This window comes from Schistocerca cancellata, chromosome 3, assembly GCF_023864275.1.
Source record: "Schistocerca cancellata isolate TAMUIC-IGC-003103 chromosome 3, iqSchCanc2.1, whole genome shotgun sequence".
NCBI classification, from domain to species: domain Eukaryota; kingdom Metazoa; phylum Arthropoda; class Insecta; order Orthoptera; family Acrididae; genus Schistocerca; species Schistocerca cancellata.
In genome coordinates, this window is record NC_064628.1 from 482,386,189 (window position 1) to 482,408,038 (window position 21,850).

Sequence of the window (21,850 nt, forward strand, 5' to 3'; positions counted from 1 at the left end):
AATGCATTTCTTTCGGTGTCTTCTTGCTGGGTGAAAAATTTCAGGGTAGATTTCTACATGTCATACTTGTTAGAAGACTCCTTGCTTCCAGCAACCCATGTTTCGGTAAGTCTTCATGGCAATTGACTTGTACACCAGATGCGCTGATGCTACTGCAATTATGGATATTTCGACAGAAAGAAAACAGCCAAGACATTCCTTACGATATGGAATTCCTTGCTCGTATTTTACATACTATTGCTCAAGTGAAGGACAGTGCGAATGACCTTAGAACGACGACAAGGCAGCTGTCTACAAGAGCTATAAATGCATTGCAGTTGACGATGGACTTTTTTAACATCTTTTGTAAGAAAATGTTCACAATTAAACAAATAATTAAATCATAATGTTTCATTTATTGTCACCTGCATTTGTCCTGTTCCGCATCATTTTCACATAATTATGTTCATAAGACTTCTTTGTTCAGATTCACGAACACTATCACCCCTCTAAGCATGTACCTTTCCTCCTGACTCACCCACTGTGTTCATTTCACTGGATATTCAGCCTGTATAATATGATTTGATTGGTGTTGTTACTTTTCAGTAATAATGATTCCAATCATTTCAGTGAATGTGCGAGGTCTTTTTATCCAATATATTACTTCTCAAGTCAGCATCTCTTTTTCTCAACAAATAGTTCTACTAATCGTACAGGGATGAATAAGGTATTGTTAGAAAGGTTTTCAAGCGGCTTCGGGCGTTGCACATCGATTTTGGGCTAAAACTTTCTATTTTTGGAATACGTTAACACAAGAGACTTTCAACTATCAAAGACGAAAGGCATCGTGAATTCCCAGCTTCATATCTATACTTTAGGAAGCTAACTTACAAATCACGAATAAGAGACTCCTTTTTCATACTATAAAGTACCGGTACTTATTAACTGATAATTTGTATACAGCACTGTCATAGATAATAACCGTGAAGAGTCTGCCTGCATAGTTGGCCGGTAACGTGCTGGCCTCCCGTGCAGCGTGCCTGGGTTCGATGCCCGGCCGGGTTGAAGATTTTCTCCACTCGTGGACAGGGTGTTGTGTTGTCCTCACGATCATTTCATCCTCATCACCGGCGTGCAAGCTGCCCAATGTGGCGTCGACTAGCACTTGGCGGCCGAGCTTCCGCGGAGGGGACCTCCCGGCCAACGATGCCATACGCTCATCTCTCTCACCGTGAAGACTGCGGTAGTCCACTATCTCTGCCCGTCGTTTGAGCTAACTTTTTAACAAATATACTTTCCGCAACGAGAAACATGTTTGTCATTTTCGCCTTGAGTTGTGATTGGCCTGCTGCTGCCGCGACCTAACGTGCTCAGGTAAAGTAGGAAGTGCAGTTAAAACATTTAAATACAGTTAGAAGTTAAGGTTCCCCTAGTGATGTACCAAGTAAGAAGCGAACAATACCTTCTAACCTACACATTCCGCATTTATTTACGTCTTGTTATTTTATATTCGTATTTCTTATTAAACTACTCTTCGACAACAGGTAAATGTAAATATTGCGGTCGAAAGTTAGTAATTACAGGTACGTGCTGACAGTCAGATATTGTGCTGAGCAATAAATTACATGTCTTTACTTATTTTATTTTGTGTTTGGCTCAAAATGGCTCTGAGCACTCCGGGACTTAACATCTATGGTCATCAGTCCCCTAGAACTTAGAACTACTTGAACCTAACTAACCTAAGGACAGCACACAACACCCAGCCATCACGAGGCAGAGAAAATCACTGACCCCGCCGGGAATCGAACCCGGGAACCCGGGCGTGGGAAGCGAGAACGCTACCGCACGACCACGAGATGCGGGCTATTTTGTGTTTGTATTAGCTCATTAATTATTAAGTTTTGTCAACAACAGGGTTGGTTGGTTGGTTTGGGGAAGGAGACCAGACAGCGTGGTCATCGGTCTCATCGGATTAGGGAAGGATTGGGAAGGAAGTCGGCCGTGCCCTTTCAGAGGAACCATCCCCGCATTTGCCTGCAGTGATTTAGGGAAATCACGGAAAACCTAAATCAGGATGGCCGGACGCGGGATTGAACCGTCGTCCTCCCGAATGCGAGTCCAGTGTCTAACCACTGCGCCACCCCGCTCGGTCAACAACAGAGTATTCTAAATATATACACAGATCTATCATAAATTCGTGATTATTATTTTACGCCGTTCGGTCCACTTTTAAAGATTTTTCTCTTCCCCAACTACCCCTATCTCAATGCCTACACTAATTCCAAATACTATCACTATTTAAAACTATGAAAGTGAGAAAGTTTCGTACGGGTCCCCTGGTTTCTTATCATATCGAAAGTACACCTCTTATTGTATTCGCGTTGCGGTTTGGTCATTTTCATTCCCTATAACGCCTGCCTTAAAACAGTGAAAATAAGGTTAACCATCTTCACCTACACTGATATCAGATTGTACAGTTTTTAATAGAATTAAAATGTCAACTACTGTGATGACGTTGTATGCAACACGACGTAGATTTTACTAATTTCTATTGTCTTTATTGTAATGTCTAATGTACGATGTTTTGCTCGTAGGTGCTGGAATTCTGTCCAACCCAAATAAAATCAACGCACTCAACGACCAGTTTGTTGAGACGGTCGGACCAAATCTGCACTTGCCAACTGTGGAAGAGCAGCAGGAGGCGGCTGCCAAGCTGAGGGAATTCTACTTTGGCAACGGGACGATCTCTCTAGACAATCCGGAGCCGCTCGTGAATGTGAGTACATAAGAAAAATTTAAATGTCAAACAGGCGTTTCTTATAATACACGGAAAATAATTCCATAATGTCCTCGTTTCAGCACTTGCATACTCTTATAGATCGAGACAACACAGACAAAAACCCACTGCATTTGTAATTCGAAAAAGCAGATCTGCGTCCGGCTGTCCTGATGTTTTCTGTAGTTTCCATAACTTCCTTCATAGGAATAGCGAATTGTTTCTCAAACAGGACACACTTACCTCACATTTCTCTGTATGAGCTAGCACTCTTTACTTAATGACGTCGAGAAGACGTTAAACTTTAAGGTTTTTTTCCTTGATTTTCTAAATGCGAAACGCAGTAATCCAAAGTAATCCAATATAAACCTTTAGTAACTACAAGGAACACTAAAATATTTCGTAGGAACTTTTGTGTGTTTAAATTTCACATTCACACAAGAAGTATGTCCTACACCTGACTATATCTTCAGCAGGCAGTATCGATTCTAAAAAGACAGGTGTCCCAGCTCGAACGGCTAAACCCAATAGTCTATAACTATTTTAAAATACAGAGACCAACTCGTGTCAAAGATCTGGATATCGAGAGTGCTGCTGCTGCTGATATTGTAGTACTGGAGTGGCGACACACGGAAAACGATGTAGCATATCCACATGTTATCATTGTCAAGTGTATATATTTTTTATTCCGCTCTGTTTTACTCACTTCATTGAAACCCCCCTTCTGCACTCCGATGACGAATGAGGGAAGGACGAAATAAAACATAGTAACTTCCTTATGAATCTCCCGCATAACACAGGAAAAATGGGTCAGGAACTTACTTTTATTAAAGCTGTTCTATGTAATTCTGTCGAAGTCGCAATGAAAAATATCCTTTATTTGCGGTAACTAGTTTTGGTATGACGTCCTTTGCCAAACGATTGCCTATAAATAAATAACAGCAGTTTTTACAAACTTCCTTGAAATTGAACACTTTCACGTACGGAGGACATCGTTCTTACCTGTGTAAAAAAAACAATTACATACTTGCATCGTAAGTACTAAAACTTAATACAGCCAATAACTTACATATTCAAATAGCGACAATCGGCATTCATGAGGAATGTAGACAGAATCATCTACAGCGTATAAACAGTGCTTCTTGTCAAATAGCACAAGGAAAATTGATAGCTACATGAAGTTACAGCAGCTTGAAAGTAAATTCGCCAGAAGCCGCTATAGTAGCATATGAACCTGTGGTCGCTCTACAGCGACAACCGATTCTTAAAAACCTACAGTTAATTACAGCTTATTAATAAAACATGAAATTCTCATCACCTTAAGTGTCATAAAAATAGTAACTGGATTAAAGGTGCAGCGTCATACTACGGCGCAACTGTAATTAGATGGCAAAATGTTTAAAGCGTAATAGTAGTAAAACAAAAACTTAGAAAAACGTCATAAGAAACGAGGAATAACTATGGAACGCCACATTACAGCATAAACCGTACTCCCAAAACGAAACCGACTACTCATATTAAAAGTCATGGTCAAATCATAGTTAATACTCATTCGTTGTTTACCGCTAAAGCTGAAGCATTCGTGGTGTAACACTTGTCTCTACATGTGGTGTCAGTTTTCTATATGTACAAACTCACATTAATAAAGGAACATTCCCTGTAGTTAGTCGATTTTACTTTATATTTTTTTATATACAACAGGAATAAAACCACAAGAATGAAGCTTCCAATCGCTGTTCTATAGAGAAACTACAACCATTTTGTTACATTGATATCAAATGGCAGTTGTCAAATCTTATTGTTCATTTCTCACTTATATAATTTTCTTTATTTTTATTGTTCATTTCTCTCTTATATAAATACAATGGATGAACGTCCTTATTTGATTCACATGTTTCCTGCACACAGTGAATCACCAAAAAGCCTAAATTATACTTATATTGTCAACGCCTTAAAGAAGACATGCAACCCCAAACTGATCACTACACCCAGAGGACGCTGACCATGATAGACTTTTTATTTTGGAAAAAGGAAAATGTCGATTAAAGTCTGACCGTTCATTAAGCAACTTATCTGGTTCCTTAATACTGCTCTTACAGATCTCTACTTCCTCCAAAACGTCAACCTTTCAACCTTTAGAAGTAACATGCCATATCTTCATCGTGTTCTCTATGCCTCCAGATACGTGATTCCTCATTACGCTATTGTTGATCAAAATCCGTCCTCTTAGCGGTACCGACATATCTAACCATGTAATTTATATCGCAGTACCGCATGTTAATCTACAGACGCAACGTGCGTCATATTTCTTTACCTTACTCTTTTCCAATCTATGTTTTAACTTGTATTTCAAAAGACGAACCGTTTGGAACGTTGCCCGCAACCTCTTCGGAAAAGGCAATACAATTTTTCCTATTGGAAGTATTTCAGTTTTATTTATTTATTTATTGGCAAAAGATTCCGGAATAGTCCCCCATTCGGATCTCCGGGAGGGGACTTTCCAAGGGGGAGGTTACCATGAGAAAAAGATTGAAAAATCGACGAAAGGATAACGTTCTACGAGTCGGGGCGTGGAATGTCAAAAGCTTGAAGGTGGTAGGGAAACTAGAAAATCTGAAAAGGGAAATGCAAAGGTTCAATCTAGATATAGTAGGGGTCAGTGAAGTGAAGTGGAGGGAAGACAAGGATTTCTGGTCAGATGAGTATCGGGTAATATCAACAGCAGCAGAAAATGGTATAACAGGTGTAGGATTCGTTATGAATAGGAAGGTAGGGCAGAGGGTGTGTTACTGTGAACAGTTCAGTGACCGGGTTGTTCTAATCAGAATCTACAGCAGACCAACACCGACAACGATAGTTCAGGTATACATGCCGACGTCGCAAGCTCAAGATGAACAGATAGAGAAAGTGTACGAGGATATTGAAATGGTAAAGCAGTATGTAAAGGGGGACGAAAATCTAATAGTCATGGGCGACTGGAATGCAGTTGTAGGGGAAGGAGTAGAAGAAAAGGTTACAGGAGAATATGGGCTTGTGAGAAGGAATGAAAGAGGAGAAAGACTAACTGAGTTCTGCAACAAGTTTCAGCTAGTAATAGCGAATACCCTGTTCAAGAATCACAAGAGGAGGAGGTATACTTGGAAAAGGCCGGGAGATATGGGAAGATTTCAATTAGATTACATCATGGTCAGACAGAGATTCCGAAATCAGATACTGGATTGTAAGGCGTACCCAGGAGCAGATATAGACTCAGATCACAATATAGTAGTGATGAAGAGTAGGCTTAAATTCAAGACATTAGTCAGGAAGAATCAATACGCAAAGAAGTGGGATACAGAAGTACTAAGGAATGACGAGATACGTTTGAAGTTCTCTAACGCTATAGATACAGCAATAAGGAATAGCGCAGTAGGCAGTACAGTTCAAGAGGAATGGACATCTCTAAAAAAGGCCATCACAGAAGTTGGGAAGGAAAACATAGGTACAAAGAAGGTAGCTGCGAAGAAACCGTGTGTAACAGAAGAAATATTGCAGTTGATTGATGAAAGGAGGAAGTACAAACATGTTCCGGAAAATTAGGAATACAGAAATACAAGTCCCTGAGGAATGAAATAAATACGAAGTGCAGGGAAGCTAAGACGAAATGGCTGCAGGAAAAATGTGAATACATCGAAAAAGATATGATTGTCGGAAGGACAGACTCAGCATACAGGAAAGTCAAAACAACCTTTGGTGACATTAAAAGCAACGGTGGTAACATTAAGAGTGCAACAGGAATTCCACTGTTAAATGCAGAGGAGAGAGCGGATAGGTGGAAAGAATACATTGAAAGCCTCTATGAGGGTGAAGATTTGTCTGATGTGATAGAAGAAGAAACAGGAGTCGATTTAGAAGAGGTAGGGGATCCAGTATTGGAATCGGAATTTAAAAGAGCTTTGGATGACAGAAGGCAGAAGGGATAGATAACATTCCATCAGAATTTCTAAAATCATTGGGGGAAGTGGCAACAAAACGACTATTCACGTTGGTGTGTAGAATATATGAGTCTGGCGATATACCATCTGACTTTCGGAAAAGCATCATCCACACATTTCCGAAGACGGCAAGAGCTGACAAGTGCGAGAATTATCGCACAATCAGCTTAACAGCTCATTCATCGAAGCTGCTTACAAGAATAATATACAGAAGAATGGAAAAGAAAATTAAGAATGCGCTAGGTGACGATCAGTTTGGCTTTAGGAAAAGTAAAGGGACGAGAGAGGCAATTCTGACGTTACGGCTAATAATGGAAGCAAGGCTAAAGAAAAATCAAGACACTTTCATAAGATTTGTCGACCTGGGAAGAGCGTTCGACAATATAAAATGGTGCAAGCTGTTCGAGATTCTGAAAAAGGTAGGGGTAAGCTATAGGGAGAGACGGGTCATATACAATATGTACAACAACCAAGAGGGAATAATAAGAGTGGACGATCAAGAACGAAGTGCTCGTATTAAGAAGGGTGTAAGACAAGGCTGTAGTCTTTCGCCCCTACTCTTCAATCTGTGCATCGAGGAAGCAGTGATGGAAATAAAAGAAAGGTTCAGGAGTGGAATTAAAATACAAGGTGAAAGGATATCAATGATACGATTCGCTGATGACATTGCTATCCTGAGTGAAAGTGAAGAAGAATTAAATGATCTGCTGAACGGAATGAACAGTCTAATGAGTACACAGTATGGTTTGAGAGTAAATCGGAGGAAGACGAAGGTAATGAGAAGTAGTAGAAATGAGAACAGCGAGAAACTTAACATCAGGATTGATGGTCACGAAGTCAATGAAGTTAAGGAATTTTGCTACCTAGGCAGTAAAATAACCAATGACGGACGGAGCAAGGAGGACATCAAAAGCAGACTCGCTATGGCAAAAAAGGCATTTCTGGCCAAGAGAAGTCTACTAATATCAAATACCGGCCTTAATTTGAGGAAGAAATTTCTGAGGATGTACGTCTGGAGTACAGCATTGTATGGTAGTGAAACACTGACTGTGGGAAAACCGGAACAGAAGAGAATCGAAGCATTTGAGATGTGGTGCTATAGACGAATGTTGAAAATTAGGTGGACTGATAAGGTAAGGAATGAGGAGGTTCTACGCAGAATCGGAGAGGAAAGGAATATGTGGAAAACACTGATAACTAGAAGGGACAGGATGATAGGTCATCTGCAAAGACATGAGGGAATGACTTCCATGGTACTAGAGGGAGCTGTAGAGGGCAAAAACTATAGAGGAAGACAGAGATTGGAATACGTCAAGCAAATAATTGAGGACGTAGGTTGCAAGTGCTGCTCTGAGATGAAGAGGTTAGCACAGGAAAGGAATTCGTGGCGGGCCGCATCAAACCAGTCAGTAGACTGATGACCAAAAAAAAAGAATTTATTTATTCTTCATAATTACAACCTATTATCTGAAAAGTTAAAACAGGCAATACATATCACATCTCCATGCATAGTAACAAATTACTTATTACCTGACATGTGGAGTAATCGGGTCTACTGCCGGATGTTTGTGTCGCTCTGGCACAATATTTCGGCCACGTAACTCGTTGCCTTCTTCAGGTGCTACCTGAGACTGCCGTGTTGGAGGATCTTGTCCAGTATTTATGCCCAGAGGGCGCTGGGTGTTTTCTTTGCCTTCTGCGCCCGCCTGGCGCTGCTTGTAAGGTGTTGCCTCTTCCCCGGTGTTCCCTCGGACGTCCGCGCCCGACTTGGGCGCCATCTGTGGCAGCTCTCTGAAGCCTGTCCTGTGTCGGGGTTCTGTTCGCGGTCCGCGCCCACCAGGTGCTGCTTCTGAGGTTTACTGGACAAGATCCTCCAACACGCCAGTCTCAGGTAGTACCTGAAGAAGGCAACGAGTTACGTGGCCGAAATATTTTGCCAGAGCGACACAAACATCCGGCAGTAGACCCGATTACCCCACATGTCATGATCTCGCCGGGAAAGCCTGAAGAGTTACTTATTACCTATTTATTTCTGATACTTTATTTTTAAAATACAACCATTCTACCACTACAAAACTACGATAAAAACCTTAACAAGCTACCCAACTGTTAATACTACTATAAGCACTACAAAGTCTGCCCTTACGCGGAACTTTAGCCCGTTCATGCCTCCGACAGATTTGCGTTACCAGATTACTCTTATAATCGTCGGCCACCGCCATGTGTCTGAGAACACCGACTTCATTCCGCACCTCATTTTCTTCAAATGGTAGTTTGCAAACACCAGTGACCATCGCGTGAAAGAAAGCCTTTTCGTGTTGCGCCGGATGGTTAGAATCAATCCTGATATTATGGAAAATGACCTTAGTAAATGATATTTTAAAATGATTTTTATTTGGTTTTAGCCGTTCATCCTGGATACCTTCCCCTGCAAGCGGCGTCGTTGTAGCCGAAGAGAGCGGGAAACTACGCAGTCGGAAAATATCGCTTCCAAATGAATGTGATAACTTTCGAACACAATATTCCGAAAGCCCGGAAAACGGAGATCTGTGAACAAGCCAGAAAAGGTCAATGAAGGGACATATTAATAATATTAATAAGGTTGCAACAACGACACGTCGGGAGAAAGTTCAGGCCTCCGAACGTTGCGGGTTTTCGAATCCCGTTTGAAGTACCGTAGAAAGCTGTGGTGGCCGCTTTTAAACCTTACGGCAACGTCGTCAGTCACGTCTCTGAAACGTGGAAGACGATCGAAACGTACCGTGTCCTCAATGGTGACCATCATTTAAAGACTGAAACTACGGAAACACGTGCCTTCCTACTTGGTCATTGTCGGTTGCAGGGATGTCATCAAGTACGGTGGCCAGCCGCGCACCGGTTCAGGTTGTGGCCAGGAAGGCCATGTCCATTCCGAGTGTCTCCGACGTAGACTGGCTCAGACGCTGGTCGGAGACGTCGCTCCTCCTGCGGTGCTCACTGCGTTACCTCTGCCTTACGCATCTGCGGCACTGCTGCCTGCAACGCCCCTTCTGAATCAGTCGGTACCCGCGTCGGTTCCTCTCGACGAAGCGATAGACGTTCCGCCTGTCTCTCCTACACCCCTGCCGGAATCAGTACAAATGAACGACGAATGTCAGCAGGCATAAGCTGTCTGTCCCGACCCCATGGTTGTTGATCATAGAGCTGTACCTACCTCGCCATCTGGCCACATGTAGGGACGCTAGCAGCCCGCCATCCGACACGGAACAGCATGTTAGGAAGCAAAGGTCGCCGAGGAAACGGAGGAGACAACGCCATACACCTTTTGATGACTGCGTCCATCGGAAGTCTGCACAGGATGACGACTTTGCTACTGCTGGTGCGCGCTGTCCTCTGACGCTCGGACACCAGACGACGTCCTTCCCTGCCTCCATCTCCAGTCAGCGTCCACCTCCGGTCACCGACCGTCCCCCGCCTACGTCTGATGCGGTTGCCTCCCTTTCTGTGTCTGACGCTACCTGTGGACGCACCTCTCATAATGTTCCACTGAACTGGTCCGGTGACACATCTGTCTCCTGGGCGGAGGAGGTCGATGCTGAGGATGGACATTCTGGAGGGTACAGAACGATGGATCCCGCCTTGGTGCGGTCGGCTCCCTCCCCGTCGCAGTGATGTGCCCTTCTGTGGGGGCCTAACAGGGAGTTCCTTGTACTTCCTCCGTGTTTGAATCGCCTGTCCTCCTGTGATGCCAGCTTTCCAGACTTATCGCATAGCCGGCCGGAGTGGCCGTGCGGTTCTAGGCGCTACAGTCTGGAGCCGAGCGACCGCTACGGTCGCAGGTTGGAATCCTGCCTCGGGCATGGATGTGTGTGATGTTCTTAGCTTAGTTAGGTTTAATTAGCTCTAAGTTCTAGGCGACTGATGACCTCAGAAGTTAAGTCGCATAGTGCTCAGAGCCATTTGAACCATTTTGAACTTATCGCATAGCCAAGGTCAATGTCAATACTATTCGCGTACGCTACAAACTGGCTTTACTCTATGACACGCTGTATGCCGCGGACGTTGACGAAGCTCTCCTTCAGGACGTGCATGTTGCAACTTCCTGTGCTTCCCACGGTTTTGCAACACATGTCTCTCATGCCCCTAGTAGTAGGGGGGCGATCCTCTTTCGTGACAGTATCCTAGCTGATGCAGTTGCCTATCTTCCTGATGCTAGAGGTATGGCTTTCACGTTTAGTGACGTCAGGATCGTCAGTGTCTATGTGCCATGTGGTTCTGGTCGCCGCCGAGAACGTTCCACCTTCTTCTCAGAGACATTCACGCCTCTCTTCCCGGGCTGGCAGGATGCACTGATAATGGGAGGCGATTTCAACTCTACCCAGGCACCCAAAGACCAACTACCACGTCACTCTGCGCGCGACTCTAGCGACAATTCTCCAGCACCTCAGCCTGGCGGATTCTTGGGAGCATGTTCATGGCGATCGTCCAGGGTTTACACGTTTCACCAGTCGATCGTGTTTACATCTCCCGCGATATTATCAGTGGGTCGCCGGCTGCTGAAGTCCGGCCCCCTGTGTTCTCTGACCGTGACGCATATACCCGCACCATCAATCTCCGGCGACAAAAGGTGGCGCGGCCGTGGACCATGGAAACTGAACACGATTGCGAGCTAACATCCCAAAGATGTTTGGGCCCACATGCGGTTCCTCTTCGAAATGTCTTGGCTCAAACGCGTCTAGGGGTTGAACCGCATGTGTCGCATTACACGCCCTAAATTAGACACTTGTAACCCTTTGGTTAAATTGTCTGTCTGATGGCAAGTTTGCGAAATACGAAATTAGTATAGTATAACAATGATAATAATATCGGGAACTAAATTAACGACCCATAAATGAAGTAGGCGACACAGCTGCAATTTGGTTAGAATAATGTTTATACAGAAAGCAAACTAATAGCAAAAGTGGTCGTATTTAGAGTTACTGTTACACTCGAGCGCATATCTATTTGACACAGTTAGATCGTTCACAATATCATCGTGAATTACCAGTCCAATACTTCACTTCGTTAACTTTGCGAAAAGTTAGAGTTCACACGAGGTGCGCGGCTGCTCACCGCTCAGAGACTAAGTCCCGCGATACCACACAAAGCGAAATATTCTAAGCCGTTTCACTTCCTAGCTACCTAAAGACTAATCGTCCGCTTTCACGTCTCAATGTGAACTATACCCTTTGGCGTCTCCAGCCGAACTGTACTCTTTGGTGTCTAGACCAGAACTGCCCTCTGGCCGTCTCCGACCGCGTTTCCCGCGCGCCGAACATCTTCGCTCAGCTGACTATTTCCCCTTCCTGAAGCCATCCGTCTGATTGGCTACAACTTATTCTACATTACTCTACATTTTAACATATTTAAATACTCAAAGCTTGACCACTTTCACGTTCTAAATAAAGTAACAATAATATCCATTACATAATAAACGTTAAATTCTTTTACATAAAACCAATACAATTTCCTTCTTAGCTTTGAATGTCATGGCCAGTAGCCTGCACCAATGTGCTTTCTGATAAATAAATAAAGAACAAAAGTAACTATTATGCACTAAACTTTACAACAAATATTCTGTTACCTAATGATTCAATAAGGTGTCATGCTGTCATCGTTCAATGTGTTTTGTGTGGAGGAAATGATGATGCGATGCTTAACTGAAAATAGTGATAATTTAAGTTTACTGTATCTTTTAAACAAATAAAGTTACAGAGTTGATATTTACAACGTTTGTCATTTTAACGATGCGCTTTTATACGAAATGTCGATCGTTAAGATGGACCAAAGCGTTCAGATTTTAACATTCAGGTCTTTGTTACAGAACTTGTTATTTTTACTTTAACAGTAAATCCTAAACTATTGTGGATATTATCAGTACTCAAGTTTTATTGGGATCACCATAAAAATTTATGGAGGATGTTAGATTAAAATTACTGCTGCTTGATTCCCTGAATTACAACAGAATTAAATATTTTTCATAAATGTATCCCTTTATGGCCGATCTTAGGTCCACCATATTTAACACAGCTACGTCTCCTCGGCCACAAAAGCCTTCTACTGGGTTCCCCTATGACGTAGGTTCTCCTCTGTCTCATTCACACACTATAGTGCTTAGGCCTCAATAGACAATAGACGCCTGTGAGTTTCCCCATCTCGTGGTGAACCTGCGCCCTTTGAGGCATGCAGTCCTGGACGACAGGGTTCGTTTCACAATTCCTGAAGGCTAAATCTTTCGGCCATATACTTAAATGAGAGCGCAATGCTCGTTAACTCACACGATCCAACTTACTTCACCTAACTGCCGACAGCTCGTCGAGACCATGCCTACCAGCCATCCTTGTCATGGTGGGTGCTCTGTGTGAAAACTGCTCTCTGCAAGGCCTTGATTGGTTACGGAAGGGAGGTTGCAGTGTGGAGGCGACGGACTCAGGAATTCTATTTCACCATTCTCCGGGAATGATGTCGTATTCGCCAGAGCGCCAGGCGATGGCGAATCGTGCTAAGGCACAGCTCACTCCCTTTCTCGCCGACATCTTGAAGGAGCTATGTTCAGGGCGCGCACACGAGATGGGTTAGTGCAAGAGCGTCCATCTATGTATCATGTCATAGCGGAACGACGCCACCGTCAGAGGAATTTGATTTGTGTTCTTACTACTGATGGGCAGCGTTTTGGTAACCAACTGGATATCGGGTCTACCCCCCTTGCATTTTATGTTACGCTGTAAGCTGAACAACATCACCGCCCTGCCAACATTACAGAGTTCTCCAGACTCTCCTTTGGCTCGGTTCCCGTGGAAGTGACAATGGATCTGATTGCTAATGTCACGGAGGACGAAGTCCATGACGCTATCCAGGAGGGTTCTACGAACAGGTCGCCTGGCCCTGACGGCCTGCCATTGGAGTTTTATCGGACATTTCGTCCCCTCCCAGCTCCAGTGTGGACGGAAATTTTTCGGGACTTTATGTCACCTTTCGTGCCGATTCCAGACGATTTTTCCTCGATGGTTTCCTCATTCCCATCCACAAGCCTCGGGGTACCTCACGGATATGCGATTAACGCCCCTTGGCGTTACTCAACAGCGATACAAAGATCTTTAACCGGCTGTTAGCTGTGCGGCTTCAACGGACAGCTCGGTATGTGGTTTCCCCCGATCAAACTTCTTTGGGAGGTACCAATGAAATTCACACTGCCCTCTGTCGCTGTCGGGACATAATCGCTCTTGCATACGCTGGTCGCAAGCCTGGACTTTTGACAGCTCTTGGCTTCAGCCAGGCGTTCGATCGAGCCAATCACGACTTTCTAGAAAGGGTGCTTCGTAATATGAGCTATCCTGATACTACTGCCGACGTCGAAATGCGTCTGTTTCGTGGAGCTATGTCTCGTGTACTCTACAACGGCCGTCTTACTCTTCCCGTCTCGATCCGTCGATCAGTGCATCGAGGCTGCCCGCTCTCTGCACTGTTGTATGCATTCGCCATGAAACCGTTGCTATGGTGCCTCCGTCAACGCCTCTCTGGGATGTCTCTCGGTGACCATGTATTCAACTGCACTGCATATTCAGATATTCTCGTCATCGTTCTTCGTAGCGGTGCTGAGGTCAAGGAGTCACTGGCATGGGTTACCACCTACGGTGAATCTTCTGGCCGCTGCTTTAACGTCTGCACATCGAGCGCCATTGCTATAGGTGCGGAACTTTCTGCGGACAGTGCTGCTCCTTTGCGTGTCGCTGATACTCTCCGATGCTTAGGACTCGATTTCGCAAGTGATCTGCGGTGGACAGTTGCCCTCAGCTGGCGATGTCTATTTTTCCAACTTCGATCTGGACTCTTAAATCATCGTTTACGAAGGCTCGATCTTCTGTACCGCACACAATACGTAAATGTATATTTGGCGTCACGTATACCCCTCGTGGCACAGACACTTCCTATTCCACCATCAATGGCCCACCGCATGCTAGTGGCAATGAGTTCGTTTGTTTGCCACGGCTTGCTGTTCAAGATAAGGTACGAAACCATGACCCTCCCGCGGTGCAAGGACGGTGTAGGTCTGATCCTGTGCCTGACAGAGCGGTAGCCCTTTTCATTGGCTCTCACATGACGTTGTGGCGCCGTAGTCCTACGTATCTTACCAGCCTATTGCTGGAAACCCTTACACCACACTCTCTCTCAGCACCTACTCGAATTTCGGAAGTCCCGGCGCCCTTCCTTTACTTCCGCCACTTTTTCCTTGAACTGTGCTACGTCCGTACTGTAAAACTACTGGCGCAATTGACATCCACGAAGGCGATCTATGGTTTCCTTCAGCAGCACAGGTCACCGAATGTGGTTGAGGGGAGCTTCCCCACGCCGATTGGCGTGCCGTTCGGCGATCGGTGAGCGCTCCTTATCTTGAAAGTGACGCCCATTCTGCATGGTACCTTACTGCCAACTGTAAGCAAGTATGCCAGTCACGCCTTCACAGGATTCATCCCGCAGACACCCCGTTATATGTCGACTGTGATGTTATGGACACAGATGGGTACAGCCTGGAGTGCAGATCGGCGAGAGGTGTCTGGTTCTTGGTGCGACAGATGTTGTCCCTAATTACCTGTACGCCTCCTCATCAGCTACCTACTCAACTGCTCCTCTTTCCGGACGCAGGACACTTCCTGCAAGCGAAGAAGAACTCTGTGAGGTGGATTTGTGGACGCGCAGCACACTACTTGTTTGCTGATGGCAAGAAAAGTATTCGTGACTTTCGGCAGTTCCTTAATGAAAACCGTTGTGCAATTGTCTGCAGTCCAAAATACAGACAATTTTTCTCCAATTTTCTCTGCAGTGTGTAACCTGCCCATCACTTCTCGACCTTAATGACAGTGAAAAATTAAACCGCGTGTACCTAATGGAAACTTGGGAAAAGCAATCGTCACCGAAGTTAATCTGTCGGTAAAGACGGAGGAAAGGGTTACATCTAAATGAAAGGAAAAATGCAAATGAAACTGGTAGAAATTAATTTTGAAAAGGGGTAAAGTCAATAAATAAAGTAAATGTGCGGTCGTTACGTTAACAATTAACTGGCGTTAATTAGATATTTGAGATTTGGGGAAAATTACGGTCGCCAATCCTATGGACAACTACTATAATAACTGAAAAAGAAAGGTTATGGCACATATAATTAGCACTAAAAGCGTGGCAACTCAAGATTGACACGTGTTGTGTGAAAACTGAAAGTTTGTCAGAAGTAATAAATTTCGCTACACTTAATTTAGCAAAAGAATTAATAAAACCGGAAAACTGAAAGTTAATTTAGTGACTGAAATTAATAGTGAGATTTGTTTCTGAAGCACTACGAAATTCAGTAAAATAAGGTTAGTCTTGGGCTACCTCAACAATCATTTCAAAAGCTACTTGAATCTACGCAATTTAGAAATAAGAGATTTAGCTTTGAACTTGAATTAAATGATTCTGGACAATTAACAATAGTAGCATTTAGTATGTACCAAGCTGAGCTGCAGTCACAGGTAAGCTAAAATATGCTAACAAAACTTGCACTCTTAATTTGTGCTTGTGTAATCTAAATATTGTTGCCAGCTATGAATACTTTAACTGAACTTTGAAATTAAAGCAGTGAAATGGAATGATATTACTTTAATGCTGGCGTCTGAATTTCAAAGACACTTGGGTTCATTTCAGAAAAGGAAGGGACCCTGCTTGGTAATGCAATTGGGACAATGAGCAACAAAGGTTCATGCTAAGTTGCTGTATTTTTGTGATGCAACAGTTTTAAAAGCTGAGCTCTGCCATACAGTTCTAAAACTTTACGTGCTTCCAGTCTTCCTTGTTGGTTGATTGTAGGTTTGAAGTCGTCGGTCGAGGAGGTGGCGACAGTCACTCATTGTCGGCCGTCGCTGTTGCAGAAGCTGGATGTTGGCGCGCCTTCTTCTCGACACGGTCACCAGGCGAAACGGGCTTTTGATGTGCGCCAGCTAATGCTTCCCGTCCGCGACACCGTGTCAGAAACTATCATAGCAAGTCGAGCGCAATTACATGCTGCCAAACCCCGAAAGCGCCGCAACTCGCGGGAGCGTCACACAACACACCTGCTCCACTGCATCACCCCAGCCAGACTCTCTCTGCTCTGCCCTCCATGTGGCAGAGTTAACACTACCAAAGATCCTAAACACTTTCGTTCTCCACACGACGTATCGATGTAATCGTTCGATAGCATAGTTTTCCCTAGGCCAGACCCAGCGTAAAAATACAAATAATATTTACAAAACAAACCAATTATACATCGACATAAGTGCATATATATACAAATAGTAAAACAATTACAATATACAAAGACACAGAAACTTCATATCTTCAGGTAACAAAATAAGGGAAAAAAATTATAGTGGAATAGATGGAAATAGGAGGATATGCATTTCCGGCGTTACAAGTGTCTTCCTTAACGCACCCCAGAGCTGGGGGTGTTCCTGTCATGAAGAGTTTATCCACGCCTGTTCCACACTTAGAACCGATGTATTCAGTGGTAATCGGAATGTTCTTCTCGGAAAAACTATACGTAGATAGTCTCCATTAATCTGACGCCTTTTTTGCCGGCCGCTGGGGCCGAGTGGCTCACGGCGCTTCAGCCCGGAACCACGCGGCTGCTACGGTCGCAGGTTCGAATCCTGCCTCGGGCATGGATATGTGTGATGTCCTTAGGTTAGTTAGGTTTAAGTAGTTCTAAGTCTAGGGGACTGGTGGCCTCAGATATGAAGTCCTGTAGGCCTTAGAGCCATTTCTGACGTCTTTCTGCGTCTTCCTCCTCACGTGATGCCCGTTTTTGATACTCTTGGTGGTATTAATGACAAAAATAAATAAATTAATTAAAATAGATAAGAACAAAAAGAAAAATAAATAAATAATCGTTGTTCATTGCTCTAAATGTTCAAATGTGTGTGAAATCTTACGGGACTGTACTGCTAAGGTCATCAGTCCGTAAGCTTACACGCTACTTAACCTAAATTATCCTAAGGACAAACACACACACCCATGCCCGAGGGAGGACTCGAACCTCCACCCGGACCAGCCGCACAGTCCTTGAATGCAGCGCCTTAGACCGCTCGGGTAATCCTGCGCGGCGTTGTTCATTGTACCTCTACTCCATGTTCTCTACGCTTTCCTTAGTTCCTGGAGGGTGGGAACGGGACATGAAAGCCAGGCCTCGGGTTGCGACCAATGCCCACTTTGGCCCCCTCGGTCCCAGGTTCGAAACACGCCACTGCTTACTGATTAACAATCAACAATTGACGAAGAGGGCGGAAGAGTGGACAGAGGTTCAGGGCACTCTCTTCTCTTTTTTAATTTTTTGGTCATCAGTCTACTGACTGATTTGATGCGGCCCGCCACGAATTCCTTTCCTGTGCTAACCTCTTCATCTCAGAGTAGCACTTGCAACCTACGTCCTCAATTATTTGCTTGACGTTTTCCAATCTCTGTCTTCCTCTACAGTTTTTGTCCTCTACAGCTCCCTCTAGTACCTTGGAAGTCATTCCCTCATGTCTTAGCAGATGTCCTACCATCCCGTCCCTTCTCCTTATCAGTGTTTTCCACATATTCCTTTCCTCTCCGATTCTGCGTAGAACGTCCTCATTCCTTACCTTATCAGTCCACATAATTTTCAACATTCGTCTATAGCACCACATCTCAAATGCTTCGATTCTCTTCAGCTTGCACCATTTTATATTGTCGAACGCTTTTTCCAGGTCGACTCCTATGAAAGTGTCTTGATTTTTCTTCAGCCTTGTTTCCATTATTAGCCGTAACGTCAGAATTGCCTCTCTCGTCCCTTTACTTTTCCTAAAGCCAAACTGGTCGTCACCTAGCGCATTCTCGATTTTCTTTTCCATTCTTCTGTATATTATTCTTGTAAGCAGCTTCGATGCAAGAGCTGTTAAGCTGAATGTGCGATAATTCTCGCACTTGCCAGCTCTTGCCGTCTTCGGAATTGTGTGGATGATGCTTTTCCGAAAGTCAGATGGTATATCGCCAGACTCATATATTCTACACACCAACGTGAATAGTCGTTTTGTTGCTACTTCCCCCAATGATTTTAGAAATTCTGATGGAATGTTATCTATCCCTTCTGCCTTATTTGACCGTAAGTCCTCCAAAGCTCTTTTAAATTCCGATTCTAATACTGGATCCCCTACCTCTTCTAAATCGACTCCTGTTTCTTCTTCTATCACATCAGACAAATCTTCACCCTCATAGAGGCTTTCAATGTATTCTTTCCACCTACCTGCTCTCTCCTCTGCATTGCACAGTGGAATTCCTGTTGCACTCTTAATGTTACCACCGTTGCTTTCAATGTCACCAAAGGTTTTTTTGACTTTGCTGTATGCTGAGTCTGTCCTTCTGACAATCATATCTTTTTCGATGTCTTCAAATTTTTCCAGCAGCCATGTCGTCTTAGCTTCCCTGCACTTCCTATTTATTTCATTCCTCAGGGACTTGTATTTCTGTATTCCTGATTTTCCCGGAACATGTTTGTACTTCCTCCTTTCATCAATCAACTGAAGTATTTCTTCTGTTACCCATGGTTTCTTCGCAGCTACCTTCTTTGTACCTATGTTTTCCTTCCCAACTTCTGTGACGGCCCTTTTTAGAGATGTCCATTCCTCTTGAACTGTACTGCCTACTGCGCTATTCCTTATTGCTGTATCTATAGCGTTAGAGAACTTCAAACGTATCTCGTCATTCCTTAGTACTTCTGTATCCCACTTCTTTGCGTATTGATTCTTCCTGACTAATGTCTTGAACTTCAGCCTACTCTTCATCACTACTATATTGTAATCTGAGTCTGTATCTGCTCCTGGGTACGCCTTACAATCCAGTATCTGATTTCGGAATCTCTGTCTGACCATGATGTAATCTAATTGAAATCTTCCCGTATCTCCTGGCCTTTTCCAAGTATATCTCCTCCTCTTGTGATTCTTGAACAGGGTATTCTCTATTACTAGTTGAAACTTGTTACAGAACTCAATTAGTCTTTCTCCTCTTTCATTCCTTGTCCCAAGCCCATATTCTCCTGTAACCTTTTCTTCTACTCCTTCCCCTATAACTGCATTCCAGTCGCCCATGACTATTAGATTTTCGTCCCCCTTTACATACTGCTTTACCCTTTCAATATCCTCGTACACTTTCTCTATCTTTTCATCTTCAGCTTGCGACGTCGGCTTGTATACCTGAACTATCGTTGTCGGTGTTGGTCTGCTGTCGATTCTGATTAGAACAACCCGGTCACTGAACTGTTCACAGTAACACACCCTCTGCCCTACCTTCCTATTCATAACGAATCCTACACCTGTTATACCATTTTCTGCTGCTGTTGATATTACCCGATACTCATCTGACCAGAAATCCTTGTCTTCCTTCCACTTCACTTTACTGACCCCTACTATATCTAGTCTGAGCCTTTGCATTTCCTTTTTCAGATTTTCTAGTTTCCCTACCACGTTCAAGCTTCTGACATTCCACGCCCCGACTCGTAGAACGTTATCCTTTCCTTGATTATTCAATCTTTTCCTCATGGTAACCTCCCCCTTGGCAGTCCCCTCCCGGAGATCCGAATGGGGGACTATTCCGGAATCTTTTGCCAATGGAGAGATCATCATGACACTTCTTCAAATACAGGCCACATGTCCTGTGGATACATGTTACGTGTCTTTAATGCAGTGGTTTCCATTGCCTTCTGCATCCTCATGTCGTTGATCATTGCTGATTCTTCCGCCTTTAGGGGCAATTTCCCACCCCAGGACAAGAGAGTGCCCTGAACCTCTATCCGCTCCTCCGCCCTCTTTGACAAGGCCGTTGGCAGAATGAGGCTGACTTCTTATGCCCTCTTGTGTAGGGGTGAGAAAATGCCACTTAAAGGTGGAAGAATCAGCATGAGGATGCAGAACGCAATTGAAACTACTGCATTAATGACACTTAACTTGTGTTCACAGGACATGTGGCCTGTTACTGAAAAAGTGTCTGGTGATCCCTCCATTGGCAAAAGATTCGGAATAGTCCTTCATTCGGATCTCCGGGAGGGGACTGCCAAGGGGAAGGTGACCATGAGAAAAAGATTCAATAATCAACGAAAGGATAACGTTCTACGAGTCGGGGAGTGCAATATCAGTAGCTTGAACGTGATAGGGAAACTAGAAAATCTGAAATGGGACATGTAAAGGCTCAGTCTAGATATAGTAGGCGTCAGCGAAGTGAAACGGGAAGAAGATAAGAATTTCTGGTAATATCAACGGCAGCAGAAAATGGTATAATGGGAGTAGGATTCGTTATGAATAGGAAGTTAGGGCAAAGAGTGTTTTACTGTGAACAGTTTAGTGGTAGGATTGTTCTTATCAGAATAGACAGAAAACCAACACCGACAACGATAATTCATGTATACTTGCCGATGTCGCAAGGTGAAGAGATAGAGAAGGTATACGAGGATATTGAAAGGGTAATACAGTACCTAAAGAAAGATGAAAATCTAATAGTCATGAGGGACTGGAATGCAGTTGTAAGGGAAGGAATAGAAAAAAAGGTTACAAGAGAATATGGACCTGGGGCAAGGAATGACAGAGAAGAAAGACGAGATCTGTAATAAATTTCAGCTATTATTAGCGAATACTCTGTTCAAGAATCACAAGAGAAGGAGGTATACTTAGAAAAGGCCGGATTTCAGTTAGATTACACCGTGGTCACACAGAGATTCCGAAATCAGATACTGGATTGTAAGGCGTACCCAGATCACAATGTAGTAGTGATGAAGAATAGGCTGAAGTTTAAGACATTAGTCAGGAAGAATCAATAGGCAAAGAAGTGGGTTACGGAAGTATTATACTATGGAATGACTAGATACGCTTGAAGTTCTCTAAGGCTATAGATACAGCAATAAGGAATAGCTCAGTGGGCAGTACAGATGAAGAAGAATGGACATCTCTAAAATGGACCAACACAGAAGTTGGAAAGTAAAACATAGTTACAAAGAATGTAACTACGAAGAAACAGAAGAAATACTTCAGTTGATCGATGAAAGAAGGAAATACAAAAATATTGCGGAAAGCTCAGGAATACAGAAATA

At 43.8% G+C, this 21,850-nt stretch overlaps 1 protein-coding gene across 1 annotated transcript in view; it reads left to right on the forward strand.

The window, feature by feature from the left end:
* The window catches only part of LOC126175253 (juvenile hormone esterase-like), a 121,860-nt gene that overhangs the window by 72,614 nt on the left and 27,396 nt on the right, over positions 1 to 21,850 (forward strand). The window contains exon 7 of the mRNA XM_049921895.1: positions 2,574 to 2,755. Coding sequence (XP_049777852.1) covers positions 2,574 to 2,755 — 182 coding nt within the window. The remainder of the gene's footprint in view (positions 1 to 2,573; positions 2,756 to 21,850) is intronic.